The 14,201-nt window shown below is 39.0% G+C and overlaps 2 protein-coding genes across 5 annotated transcripts in view; one reads left to right on the forward strand and one right to left on the reverse strand.

Annotated features, from left to right (window-relative positions):
* The window catches only part of LOC120424407 (signal peptide peptidase-like 3), a 92,464-nt gene that overhangs the window by 16,857 nt on the left and 61,406 nt on the right, over window positions 1-14,201 (reverse strand). The window lies entirely within an intron of this gene.
* LOC120424408 (solute carrier family 25 member 44) lies at window positions 3,509-13,373 on the forward strand. Its single transcript, XM_039588513.2, has 2 exons — window positions 3,509-4,441; window positions 11,985-13,373. The coding sequence occupies exons 1-2, from the start codon at window positions 4,298-4,300 to the stop codon at window positions 12,795-12,797; spliced, it is 957 nt and encodes a 318-aa protein (XP_039444447.1). The 5' UTR covers window positions 3,509-4,297; the 3' UTR covers window positions 12,798-13,373.

Raw genomic sequence — 14,201 nt, forward strand, 5'->3', positions numbered from 1 at the left:
TCGAAAGTTATCAAGATGCGGAAATGTTTTTGCAAGGCTGTTGCAAGCAATTGGCGGCAGCAAAGTAAATTTCAACAGCAAACATTAAAACTGCCCTTTCAAGGGCTCTAATTGAATTTGAAATAGTTATTGTATATTTCCAGAAACAGAATTTCGCCGCGGCACAATAAAAAGGCAATCGCAGGAATCGATTTATTACTTCCTGCGTAAAATAAGCGATTTATTTTAACTGCGTAACTTCAGATAATGGTCAGATGCATGTGCAGTATCAAAAACCATAAATTTTGATACCCATATTGCCCTAACTCTTATGGTTCGGCAAATGTCCCCTCATCGGAACATCCGCGGGGCCTCCGGCCACTCCGGATTGTAGCCAATACTTCCGAAATTTCAAATTTCATGTCCAGTATCAAAAACCATAAAGTTTGATACCCATATTGCCTCAACTCTTATGGTTCGGGAAATGTCCCCCCACCGGAACATCCCCGGGGCCTCCGGATTGTGGTCACTACTGCTGAAATGTCAAATTTTATGTCCAGTATCAAAAACCATAAAGTTTGATACCCATATTGCCCTAACTCTTATGGTTCGGCAAATGTCCCCTCATCGGAACATCCGCGGGGCCTCCGGCCACTCCGGTTTGTGGCCAATACTTCCGAAATTTCAAATTTCATGTCCAGTATCAAAAACCATAAAGTTTGATACCCATATTGCCCCAACTCTTTTGGTTCGGGAAATGTCCCCCTTCGGAACATCCGCGGGGCCTCCGGCCACTCCGGATTGCGGTCACGACTGCCGAAATGTTAAATTTCATGTCCAGTATCAAAAACCATAAACTTTATCGCAACCACAACCAACTTGACCCAAAGGGAACTGGTTCTCGATCAACACGGAGACCCCTTCTTGATGCCGTTAATCGGAGCCTTCCGGGATCAGCAGCTTGGCCACATCGGTCCCTAACGTTCTTCCTTGATGGCCTGCAGCGACAATCCGTCCCGTTCCTGCGACGGCCCGAGCCATTTCGGCGACCTCTCCACGTCGTTGACCGGGGAAAATTTCTGCTGTCCCTTCTGATTCTGCAACTGCCACTCGATGTTGACTCCTCGGCTGTCAGAAAATTATGAGCTTGAGTGGAGATGATTTTAGATACATCAATCTCACGTCTCTCGGAGAGGATGATCGGGAAAGGTTTGTTCAACCAATCAGCGTGAAGGAAAAGGAGGGGAAGTCTGCGAAGAGGGGAAATCGCCACGTAACGATTTCGCTCCGCAAAAATTGGGTTCCGATCTTTTTATTCATTCTCTTTACACATACTACACACCACCTAGAGCACCAAACAGTGCGTTGCAAGTGTATTTGTAGCAAAAAAGCGCCATCGACTGTGGATTTGCTCGTGTGTGTGTGTGTGTGTGTGTGTAGTAAACCACACTAAAATTGTGTTCACTGAACCACACTTATATCGAAAATCGATTTTCCCCAAGATCGATCGGATGAGCAAACTCGTGAAGGGTAGTTGCACGGCAGAAACCAGGCGCACACAAATGAAGCTCCCCAGCCCGCGTTTGTGTGTATGCGTTGATTATTTGGTGCTCTTTCAAGCCCCAAACTTGCCACTCGATTTCCCTTCCGCACACACAAACACTCACTACCGTACCCAACCAGATTTTTAAAGAATACTCTTTCGTGTGAATTGGCCCTGAAAAGGGCCATTTTAACGTCCTATGACGATGATAAAACACTCCAAGTTGCCGGCAATTTTCCCTCCCGCGCCTGCTCTGCTTCTCTTTCCAATTTTTCAATTCTCTCCTTCCTCTCGGCGGCTCTGCTGTGCTGCTGCTGCTTCTCGATCCTCCTCGTGCAAAGCTTCGGACTCGTTTGAGCTTCAACCGGCGGCACGGCGCTCTTTTATAACCTCGCTTGGCTGTGACGGCTCGACGCTTTCGAAGCAGTGGCAGAGAGCAAAATTTGCTAAGTGCTAGATACTTGAATCTGATTAATGTGTTCGGGAAAGGTTGCGCTCAACCAATCAGCGACCGGGATTTTCCCGGTCTGAATTTTTATTTTTCATCTTAACTTTTGAGTACTTTAACAAAGTTTTATCAACTTTGTGAGGTAGTCTACTTGCAATTTAAGACTTCCCCTTTCGTTTGGTGGATAAAGCATGCAGATTACTTGAATTGAGTGGAAGATATAAGCGTTTAAACGATTACACAAATCGTTACACTTTCGCTTCGCGAAATTTTGGATTGACACCCGTAGACAGTGCCCTTAGGACAAAGTTCTTTGTCAAAACACGCATCACACACACTGAGAAAAGACGGGTGAGCTGTCACGACAGCAGCGCCATTAGCGCCGAGTGAGTGGATGCCGAAACAAAATTGCATTTGAAATAACCGTTTTTAAAGGACGATGGTTCGGCACTCGAGTGTCCCGTCTGTTTGTCTGTGTATATACCTTCTCTCTAGTTATATGGGCGCACTTTCGGCAAATAAGGCTTTCAAGGCCCAGTGAAAAAAATAATAATTTAACCCAAAAATGACGAGGGCTTTTGTTAATTTGATTTGGTTAACCGCGGTGGATTTTCTTGAAATAATTCGAACTGTCAAAAATCCACCAAAACATTTACCACATTGATCACACAAAAAACTGTGGTAGAAAAGTATCCACCGGTAGATCCTTTGGTGGATTTTTGACAGTTCGAATTATTTCAAGAAAACGAACTTCTCGTCACAGCGTCCTGATGCAAACAATGATCGAGCTCGAGCCGAGGCTCGAGCTGTCACAGCCCTGCGAAGTATGTTGGCTGACATATCGGGCGATCAGTCAAAAAAACCAGCTAGAAGTCGCCTGACAAAAAACTTTTACTAGAAAGAGATAGGAAACCTGATACAAACAATCGTCCAGCTGTAATTAGAGACCCTAAATAGGATCTCTAGATTCAAATTATTTTCTGCGTGTCTCGCTTCTCACTCTCATCCCTCTCACAGTCTCACCACTCACGCTCTCAGCCGTCAGACGTCAACAAATCGCGAGTGGGTGCACCCGTAAAAAATTTGACAGTTCTCGACCCCGTAAAAAATTTGACAGTTCTCGACCTGACGAAACACCCTACGAAATCGGGTAATCAAAATCAACCAACCATGTTGCCGATTTAGTCGAGATGCGTCAGAAGTAAGATTTTTAGTTGCCCTACGAATAGACCGACTAAATTGGGTTGAGTCAGATTTCCTTTTTTTCAGACTAAATCGGTAAAAAAATCGGTTGTTTTTATAACCGATTCCGTCGGCCGATTTCGACAACCGATTTTCCACCAGACGCTTATGTAAAGATTACAAAGAAGTCTGTTGCCCGGTCAGCCGATTCGTTGGCCAACGAATCGGCCGAAACCACCCGACTAGACCCGACTAAGTTGTGCGAATTGTCGGATTTTTTTTTACGGGGTGGCGTTTGGCTAACGTCAGTGTCAGGTGGGTGATGGGCTGTCTTGCCATGCAGAATCCACCTTCTCCCCCACTTTTGGGTGAAGTTTCGTTTCGTCTGATTTCGATTTCATCAGCAGCTCCAACAAAAAAAGACAAGTCCACTGAATTTCACACTCGAAGGAGCAAACTTTTTTTTTCTCTTTTTGCATTTTTACAGTGAAAATAAAGTTTTTGAAAGTGGGCGTTTTTGCTGGAACGAAAGTGAATCTTGGATTTTGAACAAGGGGCAAAATGAAGTAAGAATCGCTGAAGTGCAGAAGAAGGATGTTTGTTTGCCCGACTGTGGAACCAGTTCTTCGTCGGAGATGTTCCGGATGGCCTTGCGGGCACTGTTGATGTTGTCGCTGTAAGAGAAAGAGAGAACCGCGAGGGACGTCACATCGCAGCTCCGGCGGTGTTACATAAACACTTTTGTTTAGATAGTGAATCTGCCTGCTGCTGTTGCTCCAACCTTGGCCATTGGAGTCGATCGGGGGCTTTGGAGGGAAAGAGCGTCGAACTCCACCCGCTTTGAGCCTTTTGCGGAGGTGAACGGGGTCACTCGGCTGAGTAAACAAAGGATTCCTCACGCCATGAGCGACGATGCTGGCCAGGTGATAAAGAGCTGTTATCAGAACAAAAACGACAAAGTGCCGAAAGCGTGAACATTCTGAAAAGAAGAGGAACGACAAGAGGCAACTTGGCAGCGATGGACAAACGAGCGTGACCGCGAGTTCGAATCAGCTAGAAAGGCTCACACATTTTAAGTTTAAAAAACCATCAGCAAAGAGTAATCAACAACGACGGAGCAGCAGCACGGAGGTTCGACCGCCAGGATGGACTCCTCGAGCGGGGCCTTCATCAAGACCATCGAGTGGGACATGATGGACAAGAAAAAGTTCTTCCCGCTGTCGATGCTGAGCTCCTTTTCGGTCCGGTGTGCCCTGTTTCCGCTGACCGTGATCAAAACGCAACTTCAGGTACGGATTGGGATGTTGTTTGTTTTGTCTGTTCTGTGCATAAAGATAGAAGGGGACACTAGCACTGATGCAGCGTTGTAAACACTTCCGCGAGTGCAATTCAGCGTCGTCAGCGGCGTAATGAATTTGTTTTGATCGCGAGAAGTGCAGTGTTGCAATTAGGCAAAAAAAAAAAATCATGCGATAATAGAGATAAACTCCAGAGTAAATTTTTAAAACCATCCAATGAGTCATGGGTTTACTATGCAGATAGGACCTTTTGAAAAATTAATCTAGAACTAGTACATAAAAATGGATGAATACAATTCTAGAGTTTTATTAAGAAAAAAAAATCGTAGCTTATAGGACCTAAAAAACCCTAGAAAATGTTATGGTCTATTGAATGAAGATATTCTGTACAATAAAACTTGAATACAACTTTTTTGCATTTCCAAAAAATACAGTTTTGAAAAGGATTTCCCATTTAAAAGTTTGCTTTTTAATTTAAAATTAAAAAAATTAAAACAGTGTAGAAAAGTATTAAGATACAAGTGCTGAAATGTAAAAACTTTATCAAGGTTAAATTTCAAGCCTAATTATTTTTTTTTAAACGAAAATTTGCAAAATATCAATGAAGAAACAAAAATAATGATAATATTTACTAATGTATTATCTTTTTTCAATTTTTTTTGCTTTATTTGCATTTCAATTAGGGTGCACTATGGTACATTGGGTGGCCAAGTTTCAAAAAAGTGACCTTCTCCAAATATTTTTTGGTATTTTTTTCTCGAAAGTAAACATTCTAACTAAGAAAAATCCAAATTTTCAAAGCTCTAAGTTTGTTCATTACGGAGATACGCAAGCTGAAAGTCAAAAAAAGGAGTAAAAATCTAGCGTTTTTTGTAAAAAATGCTGATTGTTTAATTTTAACATAGCTCAGCCATTTTAAATATTTTATTAGGACAATTATACATCGTTGGAAAGGTAATAAGAAAAATTAATAGATAAAATGTTGTTTCCAAACCAAAAACTGAAGTTTTCATCGAATAACTGGAGCATTTTTTTGACAAAACTTATTTTTTTGTGTTTGTTAATCGAGTACTTTTTTTGCTAACCGATGCTAAACATGAAACTAAGATCACTTGAAAGATTGGATTATAATCTAACATTGCTGAAATTTCCAGCCTGCGATTTTTTGCGTTTTCGGAGATATGCCATTTTGAACATTTACGTTTTATCAAAATTTGGTGCAATCTACATATGCGCTCGTTTATTTCACTTGCTTTGCTACTTACTTCGTGGGCATCGTCTCTTCAAAAATCGATTTTCTGTTGCCTACATTTAAAATTGAGTACCTTAGTCAAAATAAAGTATTCGTACCGAAGTTTCTCAAGCGAAACTGGAGAATCTCAGTTTGATAGAAGGGGAGGGGTTGGGTCCTTAAAGTGGGGATGTATTAGCTTATCCATAATTTAATAATATAAACTTGCAATACAATATATAGGTACGCAATTCTGTTGCACTGTAATGTATGAAAAGACTATTTATTATAAACAATCAACTATTGAAAAACATGAAAACTCATAAAAATCTACGTATATCATTTCAATACCATACAATTACCCAAATTTGTATGAAAAAACATTTAAAAAGCAAAAAAATAATTTGGCCGCCTGTTTGTATGGAGATGGCCCATAGTGGGGTGGTCACTTCAAGGAAAAAATCTGACAAAATCAACAAAAAGTCGGGAACTCGACTGGTAAATCGGGAATGTTTTAGAAGTTGATAAAAATACACTTTTCTTCGTGAAGAATTTATGTTTTTATGTTTTTTTTATTCAAAAATTATAATCGCATTGAAAAAATCAAGAAAAATATACCGGACTTAAAAAAATGCTTTCTTTATCTGTTTTTGTCTATTCTGACAAGCTTTGAGAATAACCTGGCATCAGTACTGAGTAAAGAAATAATTTACTTTAAATCATTTTGTTGAATTTCAGTGGACAAGAAATGTAATTAAATTTCAAATTGCAAGCCAAATGTTTGAAGTAAAATGTATCATAAAAAAACTTCACGCAAACAATATCTTCACAGCGAATTTTGGATTGCCATTTGGGTAAAATAAATAACTGAATGCGATTCAGTAATCATCACTTTTGCTGAAATTTGGCAATCGACGAAAACATTGCTGAGTAATAAGTCAGTCATAACTTTTGAAAAGGGCGATACCCAAACGATAAACAAACTAAGTTTTCGCCAAAACTGTTTATATAGCACCCTACAACATCTCAAAATTCCGAAACTACGTACTTTTATTGGCCAAAAACAAAAAAAGCTAAACAATAAAACCAATCAAACAAACCAAAACAAGGTTGCGCCCTTTTGTTTCCACCCAATCACGAGGGGCGAATCATTTGATTGCTGCAGCTTCTGACGTATAAAATGAGTGAATTCTAACCAAAAAAAAAAAAAAAAAATCACTGTACGGATCTGAATGTTTTTAAATGGTTATCTTCTTAATTATAATTATCGTTGTACCAGATCTGCTCCAGTTTCACGGTCTGGGTACGACGGTCTATGATTTATTTAGGGTGGCTTAGGAGGAAGGCGGCACCAAATTCTTGCCATTGCACAGTGGTCCAGATGGCAAAACTAAGTGGAAAATTGATTTTCCTGAAAATGGTGAAGTTTGCAAAAAAAAAATTTTTGCAAATGGTTTGGTTGAAAATAATGGTGATTTGTCGTTAGGGTGATTTTTAAAATCTAACTTTTCAGGATTTTTTTTTGTCTTCTAGAAAGTTGTTGAGCTTCCCAACTTTGTCGGAGACATGCCTTCTACGACCAAATTTAGAGAAAGCATCTGAGCCAACCTTCAAAAATCAGTTTTTTAATCGTAGCAATTTAGAGTTAATTCTTTTAGAGCAAAAAAAATTACATTTATATTTTTTGACAGGTCAAGTTACAGCCATTTGAAGGTCGAAAAGATACAAATTTAAAACTGAAATGCCTCGAATAGGCCCAAGTCAAATTTTGAGCGCCAGGTTGCATTCGAAAGAGGAGATCCAGCACTACTCACGCTGAAAACATCTCAAGGGTGTTTGTCTTTGAACTCGAGTTATCTTCATTTGAAAATGTATAATTTTCAAGGGAAAAGTATATGGGACCACCCTAACGAAATTCAAAAAATTTATAGAGCTAAAGCGTCAAAAAATCGATTTTTGGTGTTTATTCCGTGTTTAAATGATAATTAAGCATGGAAACCCAAAATACGAATAAAATCGATATTTTGACACTTTGGCCCAATTCTGAGGATGGCCCTGCCGGCAGAAACTCTCTCTCTCTCTCTCTCTCTCTCTCTCTCTCTCTCTCTCTCTCTCTCTCTCTCTTAATACTGAAATTGTAAATTGCACTGTCTTATCACTGATTGTAACGTTTCACAATGATAAAACAGTTTTTTTAAACATTTTTTTCCTGAAATACTAGACAAATATACCTAAAGCAAAAGGGCGAAACCTTTGTTTACTTCTCTTTTGTACCGTGAACTGTCGGGCGAAAAATAAGTCCCGCTTTTCAAAAAAGCTTAATTTCTTTTTCTCAATTTTCAATAGCTAAAATACTCAACATAATTTCAAATGAAGGGATATGAATGCTTTTTTTATTAAGTTTTGACAAAATTTATGATTTTTATACATTTTTGGGAAATTAGGTTGGATTTGTTTGGATTTGTTGCAAAATTTTGAATGTTGATTTACTCGAAACGGCAGGTTTGCAGGTAGGTATCGCTCTTTTGATATGTTGTTACACTCAAAATTGGATTTTTTGCGTTAAGTAATAAAAGAAGCGAATTATGTTTAATGCTCTGAAACAAATTTAGTTTTTATTGTATTCCCCTTGGTTGGGAGAAGCGAAGAGGACTTCTTTTTCTTTTTTATTTTCTTTTTGTTGTTTTTGTTTATTTTTTTGCAAGATAATATCTCTTCCCATCTAAATTTCCAGTCAGTCGTCATCTGCCCTTCTTGACAATTCAAATTTTCTTGAAGCACATTTCAAAACAGTACTCAAGATCGTGCATGACTCATTTTTAAACAAATGACAGGAACCATACTGCAGTATTGCAGGACATGAAACCGATCCTTTTTAAATTGATCTGAGTGGGTCTTGCTGATTTTCAATTGGGTGCTGAACTCGTTGAAGATCCTCCACAGCTCAGCCGAACTGTCGAGTACCGCCTTGCCTTTTTCCTTCGTGACTCCACAGGCGTTGACATTGACTAACTACTACCACTTTATTAAGTCTTAGTTTAAGCACATGTATGTATGACAAAACATTGTTTGATTTATGGTCATATGGAAACATATCTCATGAAAACATATTTTAAACTGATTTTTATCAAACATTAGCAACAAATAAATAAACGTTCATTATATATTTTTTGCCTCTTTTGCATTTAATGAATTGTCTCAGTACAAAAATACATTTAAAAAATAAAAAAGCTTTTTTAAATTTATTTTCCTTCAAATACAATCCTGCTCCAACCAAATAAGAACAGTAACAAACAAATGAAGGCGGCACTCACTGACAGTTCGCAAGTGGCTGACACTGACAACTAGGTGTATTCTTCTCCGCCCGACTCCCCAGTACCGAAAAGGGCCTAATAAAAATAATTTTATGAAAAAAATCAGGCAAACAAACAAAGCAGGCAAACTGTCAAAAAGTGCGAGTTTGTTTTTTTTACCGTTGTGTAATAGCTCCTTAAGTTTATAAAAAATAATTAATTGAATATCCAGCAAATTGTAGTGTTCAATTTGTTTTTGAGAACTGCCAAATTGATATGAAATATAACGGTGTAGAGTTAAATTGTCATATTTTGTTGGTGGGTCCTGGGTGCTGAATAGTGGTTCGCAAAACGGCCTCAATAGAGCTTTATGACGTTTCGCGTACACCAGGGATGCCACTTGGTTTTTCAAAATGTCTGTAAAAAAGTCTGTGTATGTCTGTGCATTTGTCTAAAATTCAAATATATCAATTCACGGTCATTGAAATCCATCAAAAATTGCGTTTTTAAGCATTTGAAATCTAACGAAATAAGTTTCAACAAAAAAGATTACAAAATATTAATTTAATGAAGTTTTTTAAAAGTCTGTGCACCTCAAAATATGTCTGACACAAGCTCAAAAGTCTGTGAAACACAGACAAATCTGTGTATCTGGCATCCCTGGCGTACACACACTAGCGCACCATTTGATTTTGCTGTCCGGACAAAATTTAACCTCAATCTTTTTCGTGTACGTACACGCAATACATGCGCACGTAGATTACTCTATTTTGAACTGTCAAAGTGGAACCAAATTACTGTTCGCCAAAAGTAGAGAGTATTGTGATCGATCATTAATTTTTTTTTGCAGGAATGAAAAATGTGTGTCTTTTGACAGCCTGGGGTCGAAGTCAAGAAACCATAAGAAAGTTGAAGGCGAGATCCTATTTTTTATAATTATGAATGAAAGTTGTTTATGGAGTCAATGTGGTTGTATCCATCCAGAAGCTGTCTCTATTGTTTGATTCCGTTTGAAAACTTGGTTTAGTGAAATACTTTCTATTTGTTGGATCAGCTTCGCTAGAATTAGCGATGTTTTTTCGCTGGATCAGGAAGAGCTGCAGGATTCTAAAATCAGCCAAGGAATTTATCTGCGACATTGCAGAATTACACTCTCGCCGTAGTTCTTCGTCACCCGTAGAAAATCTCTTCTAACCGATCGAAACGCGACAATTTTCCAGCAAAAAATGTCAAAAACTAGACAAAATAACACACATACTACTGATTATAAAACAGCTCATTTACTAGTAAGAAAAAAGTCATGCTTGTGCTTGAACATCCTTCTACTTTGTATATGTAAACAAAGTGGGATTGTTCGAAAATCACGTTACGCATTCTCTCTTTTCATCACCCAGGGTGGGTCTATTGCAACTTTCTTACCAATGTATATTGAAACATCACTTAAAACATTTCAAACTTATATTTTTGCAATTCCGTCGTGAAACTACTTACTTTTCCTGTCATTCTTGAACGACGAAATAGCCTACTTTTCTGTACCAAAAATAACAGAATCGAATAGCAACACTTTTCAAAATAAATGCTGAAAAGTTCTACTTTTCAGCACTCAAATGGGTGCTGAAAAGTTGAACTTTTCAGCACTTGTTTCGAAAAGTAACACTTTTCAACATTTTTTTGATTTAAACGATTTATTGACAAAATACATGAAAATTTCACATAAATTTCACTCAGTGTGTGTTATTTGGAATTGCAAAAAATGTTGTATGGAATTCGTTGCAAAACTTGATTTTTTCAGCACTCTTCGTATTTATCCAACTCGGTGAACCTCGTTGGATAAATGTACGACTCGTGCTGAAAAAATCCTCTTTTTGCAACTTGTTGCATAAACTACTATTTCAGTTTCATAGTTCTCTACAAGTGAAAGTGAATTTTCTAAACAAAATAAGAAACTTTTCATTGTACAATACATTGTACATTAAAGAATTACCCGAACACAAATATTAGAATATCAAATGGCTAAACTTGGGCTAAACTTGGAAATTTTTACCAAAAATGTACTAAATAATCCACGAGATTTCGGGGAAAAATAAATAAATAAATAATTTTGCTTGAAAATAGACTTTATAGACTTTATCAATTAAATTGGAAATATTTTCTTCGAATAAAATATTGACATTTGATCAATTTTGGAAGAAATAAACGAAATTTCGGTAAAATTCAAATCAATTTCTCCAAAATCCTAGATTTCAGTTTCGGTGCCATTTAATTATTCGAACTAAACGTTATTTCAAATAATTAGTAGAAAGCGAGCGAGTAGAAAGCTTGACATAGAGATCGCCAAAACCTATGGATTTGAAAGCACTTCTTCTTGTTTTTACTTTTTTTCTTCAAATTATTCATAAAAGTCTAAAAAACTACAAAAATCACACCTTTCTTAAAAATAGCTTTTTCATCAAAATTATGAGAAAAAATAGAAATAGCCGTACAAAAGAGCCGCTCATTTAATTGAGCGAGCGAAAATGATCGGCTCCAAATAGAATTTTAATTAATTAATTTGTTACAGTAGTTGTTCGGTAACTGGGCTGAGAACGTAGCCCAATCACCGAATGCTGCTCGCTAACTGGGCTGAACGAAAAATAACGAGGGGACCACCAATGCATAACATTTTCCTGGTGAAATATAAAAATAAAAGTTACTCAGTTACTAACTTTTCATATTTCTCTAATTGTGACTTGAAATTAAACAAAAGTTTGAAAAAAGTTTTTTATTTATTGAATATGATTTTTGCATCCATTAACCCCTCGGTCATTTCGGTTTGTTTTGGTTTTTTTTTACGTTTGTCTGCCTTTTACCGAACAATTATAATAAAGCTTTCTTCTGGACTCAAACAAAACAATTACAGCGTCTTAGAATGTGTCCAGAAGACCAGTATAGAAAATGTTAATCCCAAAATCACGAAACATAAAAAACTAATGCTCTCTCTCTCTCCTTCCTGCACTCGCCCAACACACAGGTCCAGTACAAGAACGACATCTACAAGGGCATGATCGACGCCGGGCTCAAAATCTACCGCGCCGAGGGCGTTCCGGGCCTGTACCGGGGCTTCTGGATCTCGTCGGTGCAGATCGTGTCGGGGGTGTTTTACATCAGCACGTACGAGGGGGTGCGGCACGTGCTGAACCAGCAGGGCGCCAGCCAGCGGACCAAATCGCTAGTGGCAGGCGGATGTGCCTCACTCGTCGGCCAGACCATCATCGTGCCGTTCGACGTGATTTCCCAGCACGCGATGGTGCTGGGGATGGGCGGTGTGGCGCGGGGAAGCAGTGTGAACCCGCTGGGGATCGAGTACGACAAGGGGCGGAGCCGGCTGAGGATAACGGTGGACATTGCGCGGGAGATTGTGCGGATGGATGGGTTCAAGGGGTTCTACCGGGGTTACACGGCCAGTTTGATGGCTTACGTGCCGAACTCGGCCATGTGGTGGGCGTTCTACCATCTGTACCAGGACGAGCTGCTGAAGGTGTGTCCGCCGTGGGTTTCGCATCTGGCGGTGCAGTGCGTGGCGGGAAGTTTAGGGGGTTTTACGACTACAGTTATCACGAACCCGCTGGACATTGTGCGGGCCCGGCTGCAGGTGCAACGGCTCGACTCGATGCAGGTCGCGTTCCGTGAGCTGTGGCACGAGGAACATTTCCACATGTTCTTCAAGGGGCTGACGGCGCGGCTGGTGCAGTCCGCGGCGTTCTCATTTAGCATTATCTTAGGCTACGAAACGATCAAACGCGTCTCGGTGAACGAACAATACAAACATTTAATAAAGTGGTGATTTGGTAACGCAGCCGTCGCCACCGCCGGCTGGGAGATGCTGTGGAAGCGGCAATTGTCTCGGAAATCTGAGAATAGAGTTGGGCAAACCGACCGACATCAAACAAAGCATAAAACACTCTGTACAATTAGCACACAAACACACACACATACACGTTACTAACCAAATAGGCTTGCAGAAACTGAGCAGCGCGCACAGCGAAGGAACTTAAGAAGCTTAAGAATCGAAAGCGTTCAACCGGAAAGAGAATAGGGAAGCGTTCCGTTTCACACCTCTTGTCACTGTTAGTCTCCGTTCTTTACATGTCTCATTTTAGGAGTAATTTATTTTACAATATGTACAATTACAATTGGCGCGCTTCTTCTAAGAGGGCAACTGTAACCGATAAAAGTATATGCGCGTAAGCGATGCTAGTAGATGCGTGTTGATTATATTTATGCTGCTTTCTAAAAGCTACCTTTTTGTTGTATAGATTTGGCAATTTTATTTTATTTTTCCTTTCTTACTGTGTATAAAAAAAAAAACAAGCAACAAAGTGTAATGTAATAATGCAAATATAAGTAGTTTGAAAAAAGAGTTGGAATGCATTATTCTTTTAATCCGAAATCACACACACACACACATCGTCATTCGTCATCGTTTGCGGCCTCCCCAATTTTATGCTCACGTCGTCGTCATGCAAGCAAGAGAGCATTATATTAGTTCAGCTACTAAACCGAACTCAAACCGCAGGTGCTCTTACATCAAACTTTTGCGAAAAGCGATGGGTCCAAATTTAACCTACTCTCTATTGTTCCAAGCACACCTCGTTGGATGGCGTTGGTACGCAAGCTAGTTTTGGAGTGTGGGAAAAATCTAGCTGATTCTGTCTCATGAGTCACGCTTCTTTTTTTTGCAAACGGGACTTTTTTTGCACTCACTGGACACTGGACAGAGAGTGAACGGATTGTTGTTTTATGAATGGTACGATTTGAATAATTGCACCAGAGATTTTTGAGGGTTGGCAGCGTTTTGGATGAAATGTTGTTCTAACATTGCATAGTTTTAAAATTATTATTTTCACAAATGGGTTTTGCAAAAAGCTTCAATAAAATTTCTAATGATAAAATCGTTCCTAAAATCTGAATCATATATGGAAAACCCTTAATATCCATGAGATTTGGAGAATTGAACGGAAGTAAAAATATAAAATTAGTCATTTTAGATCGGAAGGCACGCCGACGAAGAATTTCTGGAGAATCGCGGTCGAATTAATACTATTTTTAAATCTTTTGTTTGCTATCTTTCCGCATCCGGCTGCCTAAGATTCTTAAATTTTCAACCGATAAACAAATTGCTTTTGGTCGCATCACCTACCGCAGTGAATCCTGACCTCATACCCATCTTACTAACCCCTCAAAACTC

The sequence above is a fragment of the Culex pipiens genome, chromosome 3, assembly GCF_016801865.2.
Source record: "Culex pipiens pallens isolate TS chromosome 3, TS_CPP_V2, whole genome shotgun sequence".
NCBI classification, from domain to species: Eukaryota; Metazoa; Arthropoda; class Insecta; order Diptera; family Culicidae; genus Culex; species Culex pipiens.